The 19,273-nt window shown below is 39.1% G+C and overlaps 1 protein-coding gene across 1 annotated transcript; it reads left to right on the top strand.

Annotated features, from left to right (window-relative positions):
* The first annotated feature begins 1,838 nt into the window (after positions 1-1,838).
* LOC143736726 (putative C-type lectin domain family 20 member A) lies at positions 1,839-18,425 on the top strand. The gene is made up of 6 exons (XM_077227371.1): positions 1,839-1,942; positions 2,292-2,350; positions 3,777-4,148; positions 8,513-8,851; positions 9,914-10,002; positions 16,351-18,425. Exons 2-6 carry the CDS (start codon positions 2,311-2,313, stop codon positions 16,489-16,491), a joined length of 981 nt encoding a protein of 326 aa, XP_077083486.1. The 5' UTR covers positions 1,839-1,942; positions 2,292-2,310; the 3' UTR covers positions 16,492-18,425.
* Positions 18,426-19,273: the final 848 nt, after the last annotated feature.

Here is a 19,273-nt window from a genome sequence, read left to right on the forward strand (position 1 = left end):
CAATCTGAAATCAATCTGAGATCAACCTGAGACCAATCTGAAATCAATCTGAAATCAATCTGAGATCAATCTGAAATCAATCTGAGATCAATCTGAAATCAATCTGAGATCAATCTGAGATCGACCTGAAATCAATCTGAGATCGATCTGAAATAAATCTGAAATCAATCTGAGATCAATCTGAGATCGATCTGAAATCAATCTGAGATCAATCTGAGATCGATCTGAAATCAATCTGAGATCAATCTGACACCAACCTGAAATCAATCTGAAATCAATCTGAGATCAACCTGAGACCAATCTGAGATCAACCTGAGACCAATCTGAAATCAATCTGAAATCAATCTGAGATCAATCTGAAATCAACCTGAGACCAATCTGAAATCAATCTGAGATCAATCTGAAATCAATCTGAGATCAATCTGAGATCAATCTGAAATCAATCTGAGATCAATCTGAGATCGATCTGAAATCAATCTGAGATCAATCTGAAATCAATCTGAAATCAATCTGAGATCAATTTGAAATCAATCTGAGATCAATTTGAGATCGATCTGAAATCAATCTGAAATTATTCTGAAATCAATATGAGATCAATCTGAGATCAACCTGAGACCAATCTGAAATCAATCTGAGATCAATCTGAAATCAATCTGAGATCAATATGAGATCAACCTGAGACCAATCTGAAATCAATCTGAGATCAATCTGAAATCAATCTGAGATCAATATGAGATCAACCTGAGACCAATCTGAAATCAATCTGAGATTAATCTGAAATCAATCTGAAATCAATTGAAATCAATCTGAAATCAATCTGAAATCAATCTGAGATCAACCTGAGATCAATCTGAAATCAATCTGAAATCAATCTGAGATCAATCTGAAATCAATCTGAGATCGACCTGAAATCAATCTGAGATCGATCTGAAATCAATCTGAGATCAATCTGAGATCGATCTGAAATCAATCTGAGATCGATCTGAAATCAATCTGAAATCAATCTGAGATCAATCTGAGATCGATCTGAAATCAATATGAAATCAATCTGAGATCAATCTGAGATCGATCTGAAATCAATATGAAATCAATCTGAGATTAATCTGAAATCAATCTGAGATCAATCTGAAATCAATCTGAGATCAATATGAGATCAACCTGAGACCAATCTGAAATCAATCTGAGATCAATCTGAAATCAATCTGAGATCAATATGAGATCAACCTGAGACCAATCTGAAACCAATCTGAGATTAATCTGAAATCAATCTGAAATCAATTGAAATCAATTGAAATCAAACTGAAATCAATCTGAAATCAATCTGAGATCAACCTGAGATCAATCTGAAATCAATCTGAAATCAATCTGAGATCAATCTGAAATCAATCTGAGATCAATCTGAGATCGACCTGAAATCAATCTGAGATCGATCTGAAATCAATCTGAGATCAATCTGAGATCGATCTGAAATCAATCTGAAATCAATCTGAGATCAATCTGAGATCGATCTGAAATCAATATGAAATCAATCTGAGATCAATCTGAGATCGATCTGAAATCAATCTGAAATCAATCTGAGATCAATCTGAGATCGATACTCTGCAGGAGCTAAATCACGGAACATTTAAATATACAAATGGCATGATGACTGATATTCTTGTATATTAAACTAGTTTAAATGTGTAACATCTGCTTCAAAGCATAACAATGACTCATATGATAATTAGTGTTTCTAAGACGGTCTACAAAAAAGACTCCTGTAGGAGGAGCCACAAAACATGATTCAATTCGCACTTTGCATATTTGAGAGTGAAATTCCCTTCTTGACGTAGATAACCCATTTAAAGAGGACAAGATTGAGAAACGTCCTGATAACTCGCTATCACTACAGGACCAGTGGGCCTAAACTTCATCCGTCGAGACTTCATTCAGAAGAGAACTGGTAATTACACTGTACTTTTACAGATGCAACTTCACACTTTCTCCACTGATTAATAATCTTGTAATGACAATTCCATCAACAGATTTTATGGATGTTTTGTCATTGATCAACTCTGTTTTCTGAGCATCGCCTGTTCTTGTTGTAGATATACATGTCATTTCACTGCATTATTTTCTTATGTTTTCATAATTTGGGCACACTGCACAGAACACATCCATAAAACATGAAATTATGCACTTTTACTCACACAAATACATTTAAACTAAGAAAATTCAAGTCAATTTGTCAACTATATGCATGATATGTATTTTAGTGAAATCATTTTTTTTGTATTTGTAATTTTTTTCAGTGGCAAAACTATTGGCAAGATGATGGACCAAATTTGTCTTCCTCTGCTTTCTCTTTCAGGTAAAACATTATGCAAAACATTAAAATAAACAGAGAAATTACACCAAATGATTTGCATATTTTTGCCGTTTTACATACAGTGATATTACGACAAACTGTTCTGTGTAATATCCTACAAATCTGTGTAGTGGAGAGTTATCAACTGACAATTAAAGAAAGCATCTACTAAACAGAGCCAAAGAGAAATTACTTCAAAAATCAAAAAGCTGTCCAGACAAGAGCCGTCACATCACGATTATTCTGAAGGTTAATCAAGTAATAAACAAACTTAAACAACAACAACAACAAAAAGAAGCGTTCACTTAATATAATGCAAGTTATATAGTTTGTGTTATTTTAAATCATTAATTGTTATGATTGTTTATAATAATAATAATAATAATAATAATAATATCGTGGATGAACTTCTTAACCAGAGAACATTATCACACTGCAATTGTTGTTTTACACTTTAAATTACAATTTTAAAATAAATCCTTATTTAATCTTGAACAAATAACATTTTAAGTGCGGCTATCTTGCTATTTTAATTTCCTCATAAAACACGCAGCTCTTTTCTCTCAGTGCCTGAAACGGTTCGTTCGAAGATTCAGTCTCTCTAAGCCCCGCCTCTCTGAGAGCTGCTCTGCTCTGATTGGTCAGAAAGCAAACGCTCACTATCCAGGTTCAGCAGGAAGTGAAACTGAATTACTGACGACTTTTTTTAGTTCAGAATCGAGTCTTTCATTTGCTAGACAAAAACTCAGTTTATCTGCACTTTGATCTTTGCAGAGGTTTTACATTCACAAACAGCTCTATTAAACACTGCATGAACGGGAATATATCCAGAAATCATAATAGGAGCACTTTAAAATCAAGATGTCTTATTAAACTGTCACAGTCTTCGTCTGCACCGGTCTGTCTTAGTCATCTTCACTACACTTCCCAGCATCCTCTTGTCTCCACACCTGAATTCACTCCCTCAATCATCCACCTGTTCATTGTCTTAATCATCTGTGTCACCTGTCCTCACCTCGTTAGTGGTCGTTTGTATCTGTATTTAGTTCTCTCTGTTCAGTCTGTCTTTGTCGGTTCTTGTATATGTTACGTGTAAATGCTTAGGTGTTGTTGTGAGTGTTCTGCCTGTCTTCTTGCCTGTAGCTGTTTCCTGTTTTGTTTAGAAGTAAATATTTTGTATTGGAGCTCTTTGCCTCAGCCTCTTCTTCATCCTGCACCATAACTCATGACATAAACAATCTCAAATATTTTAGCACTGCTTTACAACAGAAATACTACAGTGACTGTAATTTCTTAAACGACCATCAAAATCAAAAACAACAAGAACTTGTTCAACAATGATTTAAAAAAATATCCAGCCAAATAGAAACAAATACATTGAGTTGAACTGATATATAAAAATCTATAAATGAGTGTATTCTGTCGACAGGACTCCTGTCACTAACTCTGTGTAATCCACACGAGTATGTTCTTATCAGAGAGTTAATGCCGTGGGGAAAAGCTCAAAATTACTGCAGGGAAAACCACATCGACCTGGCCACAGTTCAGAGTGTTGAAGACTGGACCACTCTGCAAGAAGTCGCGGATGAAGAAAAGTATCGTTCATTTTCCTGGATTGGACTCTACAATGACATCAACAGCTGGCGTTGGTCTTATCAAGAGGAGAGTTTGGTGTTTCAGTCCTGGTTTCTTGGCCAGCCGGATAACTACGGTTCGGGAGAGGAGTGTGTCGCAATATATTTCCCCGGAGACTGGAGGGATTTCTACTGCGATCAAATAAGATATTTTGTGTGTAGCAATGGTGAGAAACACTATTTATTGATGCACATTATTTTTAGTGGATGCAAAATTGAACGTCTTTTTTTACTCTTCTGTTGTTATTTACCTATGCACATATAAAAACGGGTGCATGCTGGGCGCTTCTCCTTGACATTTGTAATACAAACACAACAAAATAATAGAAAAAGAGATACAGTATGTTCTTATTTATTTAATCTGTATAGGGATGCTCGATAGATCGGTCACCAAGTAATGCAACAATACAATATAATGTAATAATATTTAATATAATGCAGTCTTATTAAAACAACAAACCTTTATATTATTATTATTTATTTTTGGCAAAATGTCGAATAACCACGATCAGATGATTAATCAATAATCGTGAAAGGCCTAATCACAGTATTATTCAACTTTTTTAAAATAATGATAAAGTTATAAAGTAGGGATGTGCCGATATGAGAATTTTGGCCAATACCGAAAACCGAGAATTCTTTATATTTGAAATGTATAGATATAAATATCTTTATATTCAATATATAACCGATATATTGGCCGATAAATCAAAATCCTAATTTTTATATAATTTTTGTGTGCCTGATTACAAAAACAAAAGTCTCACCATTAAAAGCCACATCCCAAACACACAATTATAATGTTCACAACATCATTTTTTGTAGCCGATTTAACAGACCTGCAGTACTTTACTGTTTTTTCCTTTTTTGAAGTGATTCCAATCATATTTCAAGCAATTCAAAACCATCATGTTGAACAGTGCACATCTGAAGAGTCTCAGCTGAAGGAAATAATACATTATTTATCAGCTTTAATATATCGGCCAAATTGTTTTATCGGGCTGATAACAGTAACATTAAAAATATATCAGCCGATACCGATATGGTGGCCGATATATCTTGCATCCCCTAGTATAAATTGCTTTATTTTGAAAGGAAAGAGTAACTTGCAGTTCAGAGGTTGATCAGAGGCAAATTCAGTGGAGGATTCATCAGACCAATTTAAATTAACCATTAAAAGAAGCTGCTCAAATAAGTCGTTTGTTTGTGAACTGGACTATACTGCAGTTGTGCGTTTGTGTTTATGTGTGCAACAACTCAAAAGAAGGATGTGCGCAATCATATTTAGACTGCGATTACATTTACAAATCAGGTAAATATGATGTTTAATGTCGTGGCACTGGAGATTCAGTATCGCAGTTTTACATATTTGTACGGTTTATCGTTTTATCCGGTATTTCACCCACCCCTAAATGTATGGAGGGATTATTGGGTCAGATTGAAAACTACCGGTAAGTCTTAAACGAAAACTAAAAGTCTAAATCTGAAACTAAATGTCTAAATCTGAAACTAAAAGTCTAAGTCGAAAATGAATTTGGAATGTAGGATTGGGTATTTGGTATTTAGGATTGGGCATTTTGTCATTTAGCCATTTAGGATTTAGGCATTTAGGATTTTGAATTTGGTATTTAGGATAGGGCATCTGAGGATTGAGGAGTGTATGCAAATAAGGAGGTGTGGGCTAAATACTGGAGGCTGGGTTTGAAATGGCTGGTGCGCAGAGGCGGACAGCAGAGGGAGCTCCAGTGCTAAGGAGCACACTGTAATGAAACCAAACAGAGCGAGTGAGCAGGGGTGGAGCGAGGACTGTACTTTATAATGTGATAACTTCAACTTAATGACAGCGTTGTGACATTTATGTGGCCTCACACACAAAGTCACCAGAGAAAGGAGTGCTATCGGTCTGACGACGAGCCTGTCTCAACAAAGATGCTAGCTCTGGCTTTGCCATTGTTAATGTGGCAGCCGACGTGGATGGCAGAGCGCGACAACTTTCACTTTAAAGAGGACGCTCTGCCAGTGTGCTCTTAGCACTCTGCTGTCCATAAGGTGGCTCTGCAAACCAGCCATTTCAAACCCAGCCTCCAGTATTTGGTCCACGCCTTTTTGCATACACTCCTCAATCCTCAAATGCCCAATCCTAAATCCCTAAATGCCCAATCCTAAATACCAAATGCCCAATCCTAAATCCCTAAATGCCCAATCCTAAATACCAAATGCCCAATCCTAAATCCCTAAATGCCCAATCCTAAATCCTAAATGGCTAAATGACTAAATGCCCAATCCTAAATACCAAATTAATTTTCGACTTAGACTTCTAGTTTCAGATTTAACCTTTTAGTTTTAGACTTTTAGTTTTCAATCTAACCTAATAATCCCTTCATATAAATGACATTGTTTTAAGATTAAATAATACTACATTTCTATAATCAGTTAATAACGCAATAACTTCAACAGGAATTCTAGTGGCTACAATGAGATTTCATACCATTTTAGTTAATGTCAGACTTCATTATATTTACATTTTATTAGGGATGCACGATCTATTGCCCACCATATAGGATTCGGAGGATATATGCAAATTTTTAATGTTATCATTATCGGCCCGATAAGAAAATTTTGCTGATATATTAAAGCTGATAAATAATTGATTATTTCCTTCAGCTGAGACACTTTGGGTTCCGCACCAATCACTCGACTGAATTTGCCAATAGTTTGTTTGTAGAAAAGTAAAAAGTAAATTGGACAATAATGCTTGTGTCGGTGCGGTGTTTTTAGATCCAAAAAAAGCATTTGATACTGTGAATCATGACATTTTATTATCTAAACTAACATATTTTAACTTTTCTTTAAATGCCATTCAATGGATTAAATCTTACTTGGACTCAAGAAAACAGTCTGTTAATATTAACAGTGTCAAATCGTCTTTCTTAGATGTCCCTGTTGGTGTGCCTCAAGGGTCAATACTTGGTCTCTTATTATTTTCTTTATATATAAATGACCTTCCAAACACTTGTGTTGATGTTGAATTCCAAATGTATGCTGATGTGTAGTCATCTACACAAGTCCAAAAAGTGTTCAAGAGGCTTCTGACATTCTGACCTCTGCTCTGGTCTCTGTAAATGAATGGCTTTTTAAATCCTGTCTGTTACTTAATACTAAAAAAACAGTTTCTATGATGTTTACTAAACAGTCTCGCGACATAAAACAATCTGGTGTATTTCTAAGAGGAGAAGAATTAGAAATCGTCTCGGAAGTTAAGTACCTTGGTCTGACCCTTGATTCCACATTAAGTTTTAAAAAACATGTAAAAAGGATATCGAGTACAGTAAAATTTAATTTACGAAATTTTAAACAAATTCGTCAGTTTATAACATTTGGGGCTGCTAAATTGTTTTTACATTCTATGATTTTACCACCACATATGGAATATTGCTGTACCAGCTGGACTTTGACCGGCATGAACACACTCAAATCAATAGAATTACATTATAAAAATGCCTTAAAAGTCTTTGATAAAAAGCCAACGTCCTTCCATATTTGTAATATTTTAGAAAAACACAATCTATTAAGCATAGAGAATTTTAAACATTTTAAATATGCCTGTTTTGTTTACAAAGTGTTAAATGGATTAGCCCCACCTCCCTTGTCAGACTTTTTTAAACCAAACACTCACAGTGGTGCCAGAACACGGGCCTCCGCTAGAGGTGACTGTGAGGTTCGTTCAGAAGAACAGCCTTTGGACAGAATTCTCTGTCCGTGAAGGCCTGTAAGTTATGGAACAGTATCCCCGTCACTGTCATGGAATGTTCCACATTTTCTATATTTAAAACCAAACTCAAAGTGTGGCTTGAAGCAAACCAGTCTTGTGACCACTAAGTGATTATTTTTTATTCTGCTTGTACCTTTCATTTTTGTCATTTTGTTCGTTAATCTCTGTATTTTTGTAATTTGTCTAGGGACAACGGATGTAAATTAGCCCTGTGGCTATAATCTGGCATGTTTACGTCTGTTTTTGTTGTCACAATGCAGATGTTCATTAATGTGCATTGTCCCTATCAAATAAATAAATAAATAAAAATTAAGATGCACAGTTTAACTTGCTTGAAATAGGATTGGAAACGCATCAGAAATACTGTCAAGTAGTGCAACATTTTAGTCTGTCATATCGGCTACATAAAATTATTATGAGAACATTTTAATTGTGTGTTTGGGACATGGATTTTAATGGTGAGACTTTTATTTTTGCAATCAGGCTCTCAAAAATTATATACAAAATTGGATATAGATTTATCAGCCAATATATCGGTTATCGGCTTTCAGATAAAAAGAATTATCGGTTATTGGCCAAAACTTTCATATCGGTGCATGCATCCCTAAATTTTATACTTTAAAAATATAATTTAAAAATAGTGACTTCTGGAAACAAATTTTGGCCTTTTTAAGAGCCTCACACTCGCTAATCTAGAGAAAATTATTTTGAAAATGAGCGTGTTTTATGCCTTTGATATCTCGACTCTGTTTTTCACAGAAAAAACCAATGCTACAGAAAAACTGGTTCTAATCAAAATGTTAAAGACGTGGTTCAACGCTCAGAAGTATTGCAGAGAGCATTACACAGACCTGGCAACTATTAGGAGTCTAGAGGACAACAAACAGATCGTCAGCTTGATAAATGGTTTTGAGCCCTGGATCGGACTGTACAGGGAGTCTTGGAAGTGGTCAGATCAGGCCAACTTTACTTCCTCAACCCAACTCACTGCTCAGAGACTCAACGGGTGGGGCGAAAACTGTGCCGGCCTTTTTTATTATAGTAATTCTATTGACGATTACTATTGCACTTCACTTCATTACTTCTACTGCAACACTGGTAAGTCCCTTACTTTTGTTCTTTCGTTGTTTGTTGACAAAAACGCAAATGCTAAAATGTATAGATAGGGATGCACTCCATAAGCCTCCTTAACCATTTAGGCCCGAAACCTGAAAATAGCTGTTTTTTCATGAGAACATTATAATTGTGTGTTTGGGACGTGGCTTTTAATGGTGAGACTTTTGTTTTTGTAATCAGGCTCTCAAAATGTATATAAAAATTTGATTATATACATATAAAAATATAAAATTTAAACATTTAAATATAAAAATATCAGCCAATATATCGGTTATGGGCTTTCAAATATAAAGAATTATCGGTTATCAGTATCGGCAAAAATTTTGATATTAGTCCATCCCTAATGACTCACTGCTCTTGAATGACTAACTTTTGTAAACCTTACAAATTGTAATTTAATTTATTCAGGGAGGATCCTCCAGTTTATTTTATATTTGATTCCTTATTATAAAATTTCTTTATTATTTCTTTATTATTTCTTCATTCAATACTACTGTTAGACCTACCTGAAAAAAACTTACAGGGCTGTTTATTTGATTTGTATCTTTATTCTATTTGTGCTACTGCTTGTAAATTGTTTCTATGTTTTTATTTTATTACTGACGGTTTACTTGTCTTGTTTGTGAATTCAGTTCAGAGTTATAAATCAGGATTGTGCTGTGTATTTATAAGCTATTGTAAAAACAAAAATGCACAGCATGATCAGACAATTAGGAGAGATAATTATATCTTTTTTTGAAAATGTCTAAAGGACCCCTCAAATAAAATAAACCCCCACAAGAGTCACTTAAGGAGGGATTCCCCCCATCTTCAAAAATTAAATCCTGATTCTACATAATAAAAAGAAGTCAAATAGATCGGTATCGGTGATCATATCGGCAGATTCTGCTTCCTGTGATCAAATCCATAAATCCTGATCGGAGCACCCTTGTTTTTGGTCAAAGGGGTTCGGCTGACAAGAAGTTTGGAAATCCCTAATCTACATATTCATAAAGTAAGAGATAGTAAAACATAAAGTAAGATATTATGTGTGTTGTCCTGCAGTGAAGAGTAAGCAGCAGGTGATCCGAGTGCAGGTCAAAGCAAGTGAGAATGCAGACGACGCTACATTGAGTGCACTCGTCTTAAACAAGGTGGGTTTTATAATACTCAACAGACTCAAATTAACTCTAAAATTTGTGAACACACAAAAAAAAAATCATGGACATGACTGGAACAGGTTAAATGGTGCTGTAAATAATATTCACACTTGTGCTCCTTGCAGTCAGAAACGAGCGCATTGGAAATGAGAGACGTGACGTCGGGGAGTTCCCTGACGAATTGGGATCACGCTAGAGAGCCAATTGCCTTCAAGAGAATTAAAAACAGCCAATAGACATTGGCATGCAAGATTTGCATTCCGCGACCCGCCTACCAGCACGGGTATAAAAGGTGGAAGTAAACATTGCGCAATGCTTTTTGCTTCGGAGCCATCCAGTCATGTCTCTCTTACTGAGCTGCTGTGTTTTCCGAGAAAAATAAAAAACGAGTCTCTTGGAAGAAGAAAAGATCCTCTGTGCTGGTGTGCCGGCGCTTCGTGTGACGATCGCTTCCCGCTGCTGGCCGTGTCTCCCTCTATAAAAAGAGCTGTTTTAACGGCTGGTACTGGTGTTGGTGAGTGCAGCACACGGGCTTGCAGTTTCCCCGTTGCGTCTGCCCTCTGTGCCTCGCACGTTGGTCCCTCTGTGCCTCGGCAGGTGAAAGAGCATTTCTTTTTTTCTTCTTTCTAAAAGAGCAACACGGGCGTTTCGCGTCCTTTTCAGGATGTCGTTTCACCCGTGCGTTTCTGGATGCGGTCGACTTCTCCCTCAGGAAGATGGTCATAAACACTGCCTCTCGTGTTTGGCCTTAGGGCACGCTGAGGCAGCGTTTGTGAACGAGTTATGTTCTCATTGCGGGAACATGACTCTGGTGATGCTGCGCTCGAGACTACGAACCCTGAAACATTGGGGAGTCCCTTCAGAGAATCCCCAATCTAGTTCGTCTGCCGGTTCAGTTCGGCAGACGGCTACTTCGGTGATTCCTGTTGGTGAGCGGATGAGGGTTACCGTGCAGAACGTTCCGTCTGGTGAAAAATCCTCACGGCCTTCTCACGCCTCTAGTAGCTCGTTGCCATTGGTTGTCCCGGGGAGCTTCCGGGACCGTCTCGTGCAGTTCCGTTTGTCCCCTTTGGGGCACCGCCTGAGGACCAGATGTCAATCGCTGCATTGGAGGGAGAGCAATCATCTTCTGGTGACGACTCAGTCGGAGTACTCCCTTCGGGTGTGGTGGCTCCTGCTGAGCATGATCCAGAAATGGCCGCTATGCTCGAACGGGCGGCCGCGAATGTCGGGCTCACGTGGAACCCTCCACCGGGTCCCGAACCCTTCGCGGCTAGATGATTGGTGTCTCGGAGTGGGTCGTGCTGTTGCCACAGGCCCGCTCCGGTCCCTTTCTTCCTGGAAGTGCATGAGGAGTTGAAGTCTTGGCTGGCCCCTCTGGCGACCAGACGTAGGCAACCTCGCTCCTCCTCCCTCACCACTCTCGATGGCGGGGCGGCGCACGGGTACGAGGGAATCCCCCCAGTGGAGCTGTCTATAGCGATGCAGCTGTGTCCTAAGACCGCTTCCTCCTGGCGGGGTGCCCCTTCCCTCCCCTCCCGCGCCTGTAGGTTTTCCTCTGGTTTGACCAGGGATGCCTACATGGCGTGTGGAGACCAAGGTTATAATCGTTAACGAAAACGAACGAAAAAACGAAAACTAGGTGGGAAAAAACATTGTCGTTAACTAAAATAAAAATAAAAACGAGGCATTACAAAAAAGCGATAACTAACTAAAACTGTAATGTGTGTTAGGCAAAACTAACTAAAATAAAATAAAATTATAGAGTAAATGTCCTTAGTTTTCGTCTTTGTCAATGTCTTTCATTTTTTAACGCTATTTAAAACACGCAGTGTATTCGTTCAGCTGCATTTCCTTTCCCTACTCTCCCTCCGTCTCTCTGTCACATGCACGCGCGCGCGCACACACACACACACACACACACACACAGCCCCTCCCCTCCGTGCACACCGTGTCTCCATGAAAACGAGGGTTCGACGTTGAAAGCAAGTTCGCTAAAGGTTGGTATCTCGTGAACACCTTTACACAATCACACATTAAAAAGTGGTGCGAAAATATTTTAAATTCTGAATACATTATTGTCTGTGTGTTAATGTCAACCCGAGAAGCGATTGCGCCTTCTTTAGAAAGTTAACTAGTCGCAAATTTGAGGTAAAATGCACTTGGGTTGTCGATGTCAAATATATAAGCTGTGATTCAAATATTAAATAATGTTATGTCATTATTCAATACAGATGAGTAGCCGGCCCGGCATTAATTTTATGGCCCGCGTCATGCAAAAAATGTCTATTTGCTATTTAGTTTTTTTTTCCTGGCACACGTCACTTACACATTTTGCACTTTAGGGACCGTTCGGTATTTATGGAAAGGGCCACCGGAGGAAAATAGTGGAGGGTCATGTCTTTTTATTCTTTGTTGAGGGGAGGGTCATTCAACTTTTTTTAGTCTAGCGGGAGGGTCACCCAACTTTTGTATACATGAAAACAGCAACATTTCAAAGTGGCTTGTTTGGTGCATATTTTTTCCATGTAGCTTTATGTAGCTCTCTCGGTCTCGGTCCCCCATCGCTATCAGATGGGTCTGACCCAACAAAAATCCAGTTTGGCGCTGCCTGACAATGCGCGCGCACTTCAGTACGCGCTCAGAAAAAGTGCATCATGTACAGAACGCCAATTAAATATTTACCCGGCATAGCTTTAAAGCACGAGCAAATAATGAACTTTTGTGATTGCGAATAAGTGCAGTGTCCTGTGAATGTAACTCTACCGTGGCATTCTCTAAGAGGATCTCTTATCTCGGTTTGGAGCTGGATTCGGTCGCTCAGACGGCGCGCCTCACGGAGGAACGTGTCCAGTCAGTGCTCACCTGCCTCAGGTCCTTTCGAGGCAGGACAGCGGTTCCACTGAAACAATTTCAGAGGCTCCTGGGGCATATGGCAGCCGCAGCCGCGGTAACGCCGCTCGGCCTGTTACATATGAGACTGCTTCAGCGCTGGCTTCACGATCGAGTCCCAAGGTGGGCGTGGCACATCGGCACGTTCCGGGTCAAAGTGACCCAGCACTGTCACCAAACCTTCTCCCCGTGGTCGGATCCTGCGTTTCTTCGGGCCGGAGTGCCCTTAGTCCAGGTTTCCAGGCATGCTGTGGTTTTCACGGATACCTCTGCCATGGGTTGGGGGGCCACGTACAACTGGCATGCAGTTCCGCAGTGAGCCTTCTGGCACAGACTCTGTGCAAGGTCAGGGAGGACGAGGAGCAGGTCCTTCTAGTGGCGCCGTATTGGCCCACCAGGACTTGGTTCACGGAACTCATGCTCCTCGCGACAGCCCCTCCTTGGTCGATCACTCTGAGGAAGGACCTTCTTTCTCTGAGACGGGGCACTCTATGGCACCCGCGTCTAGACCTCTGGAAACTCCATGTCTGGTCCCTGGTCGGGACGCAGAGGTTTTAGGTGGTCTACCACCTAGAAGTGGTGGATACCATCACTTCCGCTAGAGCCCCCTCTACAAGACACCTCTATGTGTTGAAGTGGAACCTGTTCGTCGATTGGTGTTCCTCCCGTCAGGAGGACCCCCAAACTTGCCCGATCAGAGTCGTGCTTTCCTTCCTGCAAGATGGGTTGGAGCGAAGGCTGTCTCCCTCTCCCTCCACACTCAAAGTGTATGTCGTCGCAATAGCCGCGCATCACGATGCAGTGCAAGGTAAGTCCTTGGGGAAGCACGACCTGGTCATCAGATTCCTTAAGGGTGCCAGGAGGTTAAATCCACCTCATGTTTTGCACTTTGTACCCTCTTGGGACCTAGCTCTGGTACTTAGAGCTCTTCAAAGTCCTCCCTTTGAGCCTTTGCTGACAGTAGAGCTTAATATCCTGTCCATTAAGACAGCGCTCTTGTTAGCAATGGCCTCTTTCAAGAGGGTTGGGGATCTGCAAGCATTTTCGGTCGACGAATCGTGCCTAGAGTTCGGGCCGGGCCTTTCCCACGTTGTATTGAGACCCCGGCTCAGATATGTGCCCAAGGTTCTTACCACTCCCTTCGTGGACCAGGTGGTGAACCTGCAAGCGCTGCCCCAGGAGGAGGCAGACCCAGCCCTAGCTTTTCTCTGTCCCGTCCGCACTCTGCGGGTTTATATTGACAGAACGCAAAGCTTCAGAACCTCTGATCAGCTCTTTATCTGTTACGGAGGCCAGCAGAAGGGGAAGGCCATCTCCAAGCAGACGTTAGCCCACTGGTTAGTGCAGTGGTCTTCACTATTTTTTTCATGAGAGCCGCACTGATAGGACAAAGTCAGTAGGAGAGCCATTTTTACAGGAAAGTATAAAAAGTTACATCCAGTCATAAATACCATGTCTGTTTATTAATATGTCACCCCTGCACATTCAATATGCAATGCAATAAAAAAAATTTTTTTTATGATTTACCAGTCAAATTTGTAACTGAGACAAGATGATTTCCCTAAATGACAAAAAAAGCAGGGTTTCCAGAATAGATTCATCCCAGAATGACATTAAGTAATTTTTTTCTACATTAGCCCCTCATGTATCTAATCATCCAAGAGCACATGCGGCGTTAAGAGCTGGAAATACCGCCATAACTGGCAACTCCGCAGGGACTGGATATGTTTACATGCACAACTTTTTTTTTCATTCGGTCTGAATTCATTGTGATTGATTAATCTGAATGTATTGTAGTTTACATGAATGCTTAACATCGTGATATGATGCATGATCGGGGTGATGTGCACGTTTATAAGTCAAAAGATTCAAATTTGGAATAGGTTTTTTGACATTCGCACACTGCACAAATATACAAAGTTTCCCGCTGTTGTCGCGTAATAACCATTTTCCTTCATTGGTTCTTTATTTGTTTTAAACCGCAGACTTAATATCAAATTCTCGTCATAATTTGGAGACTATGATGAACCGTTATGCCGTGCTGTTTGTATTGACCACGTAGTAAAAATGCCCAAAATCAGTCGTCTGTGGATGAGAATCTGAAACAAGGACTGGTGAGCCGTTGTCCTGCTTCACTTCACAGATACTGAGTGAAAGGAGAATTATAGAACGACGTGACACTCGTTTATATGACACTTTATTCATCAGAAGAACAGCGTGTTCAGCGCGACGGACGGCGTCCTTTCAGTTTTGGTTTTCAATCGATCAAGTGAACATGTTCTCTCGATAAACCACCCCTTTCAATCCGATCAAAATTATTTGAAAATAGAGCTGGCACTTTGAGTTTTTAATGGGTTATGTTATAGTCCAACTTGTTTTTAAATGTTTTTATGAAATATCTGTAGTGACTGCTTGATCATATCACTGTATTATTTACGGCCATGCGAGCCACAAATGAAAGCTTGGCGAGCCGCATGCGGCTTGCGAGCCACGCAATGAGTAACACTGGGTTAGTGGATGCTATCACCCGAGCATATGAGTCTGGGGGTGAGCCTTGTCCTCCCAGGTTGCGCGCTCACTCCACTAGAGGTGTTGCCGCTTCCTGGGCTTTGGCTCAAGGCGTCTCGCTGACAGACATCTGTAGAGCATGGCGACACCGAACACGTTCGCCAGGTTCTATAGCCTTCGTGTGGAACCTGTTTCCTCCCGAGTTCTAGCTACGGCCAGTGGGTCGAGGGAATAGGTTGTGTCGGCTTGCTACGCCACCCCGCCTCGCAGCGGATACGTGCGTTCTTTGCTCCGTATGGCGCCCTAAGTCGTTGAGCCTCGTGAGTTCCTCCTTCACCCCTTGGTGCTGGGCGCGGCGGACCGCCAGGTCCTCAACAGGGACGATGAACGAGTCCGTCAAGGGGAAGACACGGCTGAACTACACCTGGCACCATGGGTCACAATAGAGACCACTGGAAGCACCCAGTCTACTAACAACTCCTACTAGAGGTAGCAGACCAGTGCAAATATAATTTAGTTCCATAAAATCCCATAAAAATACAAAATATTAAATAAAAAACACTGTTGAACAAAAATAACATTTCATTTACAAAAAAATAAATAAATCTCGATCATTTTTGACCGACATGCAAAGTGCGCCAGGAATGTATTAAAATGACGTGCTGGCTGGATGATTTCAATGTATTACATTAATGAGAGTATAATGAGAATAAATCATACATGTATTATTTATTAAGACCTTTTGCGACATTTGTTTTTGGTGACGAATGTGTTCAGATTTGGAAACATTTGTTCAATGAGTTGGTCAGTCAACAAAATATTACTTTGTGTTTTGAGCTTCGCCAGTTTCTGCGCTTTTGGCAAGATTTGTAAAGTATGAGATGATAATTTTGAGGAGAAATACAAAACACTTGTTTAATCAAAGCCTGTTTTGTGGTTTAGTTACAGCAGATGCTGAGCGATCAGGACGTCACACTTACATGGAAGAAACAACCCAACGGAAAAATCTTCCAGAAGAAAAACACCATACGGAAAGCTAGTAATGCCAGTACTCCAGTTTACTGTGATGATGTTTTTCATTGAGTGAAACTGATCTCAAACCAATGCTTCATTTCATTCTTAGTTACAGATATCTGAATTAAACTAGATGAATTACAACTTACAAGTAATTAGTCAAAATACATTTACATCTATTCATTTTGTATTTATTCATTTAGCAGACAAATATGTACACCCAAATATAAGCTAACAAATGTAAACACTGTAAAATCATCATGAAGAATAAATAAAGGCCGATATAAAACACTGCATCTGATCTTCTCACAATAACAGAACTCAAAAGTTTTGCGAGCGGACGCAAAAACAATGACGATAATATTCTCCTGGTTGTTACCCCTTTATTCTCCAAACTTTAAATATTGTTCCCTTATTCTTACATGTAAGTACTATATAGGTACAGTATAATTACAGAAAGTTACACTGTAAAATCGCTGTAATTATACGTAGTATTTCCGGGCTGTAATCTAAAGCATTACCACAATGCATATAATTTTTCTTCCCATCTCATTTTTTTACCATCATCATATCCCATAGTTATAAGTCATTTGCATTTGTTCTCTGATTCAGATACATGCATTTGCATTTACAATAACAATAGTGTTTTGATGGTTCTGACACAATGAATGTTCCCACAATTACTCTATAAACTACTCATTAGTTTACTGGTTATCGAAGGTAAGAATGAGAAAAAAATATATTAAGAAACCCCCTAGAAATTTAGCAAGTTAACGCAAAAGCAAAACAAATTCTTCCCATTTCGTTTTTTTTTTTTTTTTACCATCATCATGTCCCATAGTTTACCAAATAAATATCTAGATTTATAGCTTTGTAAACCCGCGCTGGATCAGGCCAATGAGGGTCTTCTGATCAGCGGGTGATGGTCTCTGCGTGTTACTGTCTTTTCTTGCGGCAAAGTATTTTTGGTTAAATTCAACACATTTTCTCATATGTATTAACTCCTTATTTCATCTGACTCCATAAATGATTTTTTTTTTTGATATCTGTGCATCATTAAATGTGAGCGAATGTTTTACTATTCTTTTTAAACTCTTGAATGAAAATAATGTCAAAGTCAATTAGAATAATCAAATATAACAATTTAATATGTCAGGTAAATGTATCATTTCAATTTCATAATAAATTCAAAGATAATCAATGCAAAACATCAAATTCTCTAGAACAAAGAGGAGAAATGTTTACCCGACATTAGAGATACGTGAGGCTGAGAGCGGTCTCTCAAACCTCACAGGCTGATCTGAGATACAGAAAAGGCCCTGAGCTCTCGCTGCATTTCATTATATGCACCAAAACCTTAGAACAATCTTCCTAACATTGTCTGGGAAGCAGACACAGTCTGTCAGTTCAAATCTAGACTAAAAACACATCTCTTTGACCTAGCATAACACATTATAGACTTCTATAATTCAATATTAGGCTGCATAGTTTAGATCAGCCGGAACCGGGAACACTTCCCATAAATCCTGATGTACTCGTTACATCATAAGAAGAATGGCATCAAAATTTATAGGCAAGACAAGTAGTTTGTTTAGGCATGGTTTGTAAGGAATTACAAACCTGTGCACATATATTCAAACGTAGAGACCTATAGAATCAATTCTTAATGTGCATGTGAACGGCATCAGCGTCTATCACAGGTTCAGTTTGTAGGATTACAAATTTTATTTAAATGTTTAATTTAGATTTCCAATACATTAGTATTTTATATTGAGCAAGTTTGAACACCTGTTATTTTATTACTGAGACCATTTGTCTCATCTCAGTACGAGAAGTCTATGCCTTTCCTGTTCTCGTGTCTCAGCTCATTTACATGCTTAGTTCATCACAATGTAATCCCTCCCCCTTTGGAAGGATAAAAAACACTGTGTTTTTAGACTTGATTAGACTTGACTTGACTTGGGTACGAAGCAGACTACAGCAAATAAAGAATCCTGCTTAAATAAGTCTCCTGGTTTTCACTTCTGAGTTTTTCTACACTGAAGAAGGAAGAAGTTCACAACATATGGTGCCGTGACCCGGATGGAGAAACTGAAACTCAACAAAGAATTAACTTTTCAAAGCTCAAAGATCTCAACAAAGCTGACTGAGTTCCAGAACTGAATCTCAACAAAGATCTCAACAAAGCTGACTGAGTTCCAGAACCAAGCTCAACAAAGATCTCTGACTGAGTTTCCAGACGGAATTTTTACATACAACAAAACTTTGGTGAGTTTCACTCCATTCAAAGAACCGTTGAAAAACCAGTATAAATTATCCTCTGTGCCATCAGAGAAGAAGTTAACAGACAGCTGTAGGGTTTGTTAACTAAAGTTATCCTCTAAAGTTGCTTTTAGAGATGAAATGTACCCTCTGTTTTCAGGCAGGGAAGATTAACGTACATGTTAATATTGTTTTACCCTCTGCTTTGCCAGGGAAGTGTTTTATCCTCAAAGTTAGGGAAGATTATGCATCAAGTGCTAATATTTTGTACCCTCTGTTTTTCAGGCAGGGAAGATTAACGTACATGTTAATACTGTTTACCCTCTGCTTGATCAGGGAAGTGTTTTATCCTCTATAAAGTTAGGGAAGATTAGCATCAAGTGCTAATATATTGTACCCTCTGTTTTTCAGGCAAGGAAGATTAACGTAAATGTTAATATTGTTTTATCCTCTGCTTTGCCAGGGAAGTGGCAAAAGTTTTTTTTCAGGCAGGGAAGATTTTAGCATAAATTGCTAATAATTTGTGTATCCTTTGCTTTAGGCAGAGAAGGTTATCATTAACAACAGTAATCTGTGTTAACGAGTGTAC

Source organism: Siphateles boraxobius, unplaced genomic scaffold, assembly GCF_051911475.1.
Source record: "Siphateles boraxobius isolate OS27281-9 unplaced genomic scaffold, OSU_SipBor_1 130, whole genome shotgun sequence".
Taxonomy (NCBI): domain Eukaryota; kingdom Metazoa; phylum Chordata; class Actinopteri; order Cypriniformes; family Leuciscidae; genus Siphateles; species Siphateles boraxobius.

What these genes read in the sequence shown, in the direction of transcription:
- LOC143736726 (XM_077227371.1), top strand. Translation starts at nt 2,311, where the DNA reads ATGATGGACCAAATTTGTCTTCCTCTGCTTTCTCTTTCAG. An exon ending in TCCTCTGCTTTCTCTTTCAG is followed by an intron (nt 2,351 to 3,776) that starts GTAAAACATTAT and finishes TTCTGTCGACAG; the next exon opens with GACTCCTGTCACTAACTCTG. An exon ending in GTGCACTCGTCTTAAACAAG is followed by an intron (nt 10,003 to 16,350) that starts GTGGGTTTTATA and finishes TTTGTGGTTTAG; the next exon opens with TTACAGCAGATGCTGAGCGA.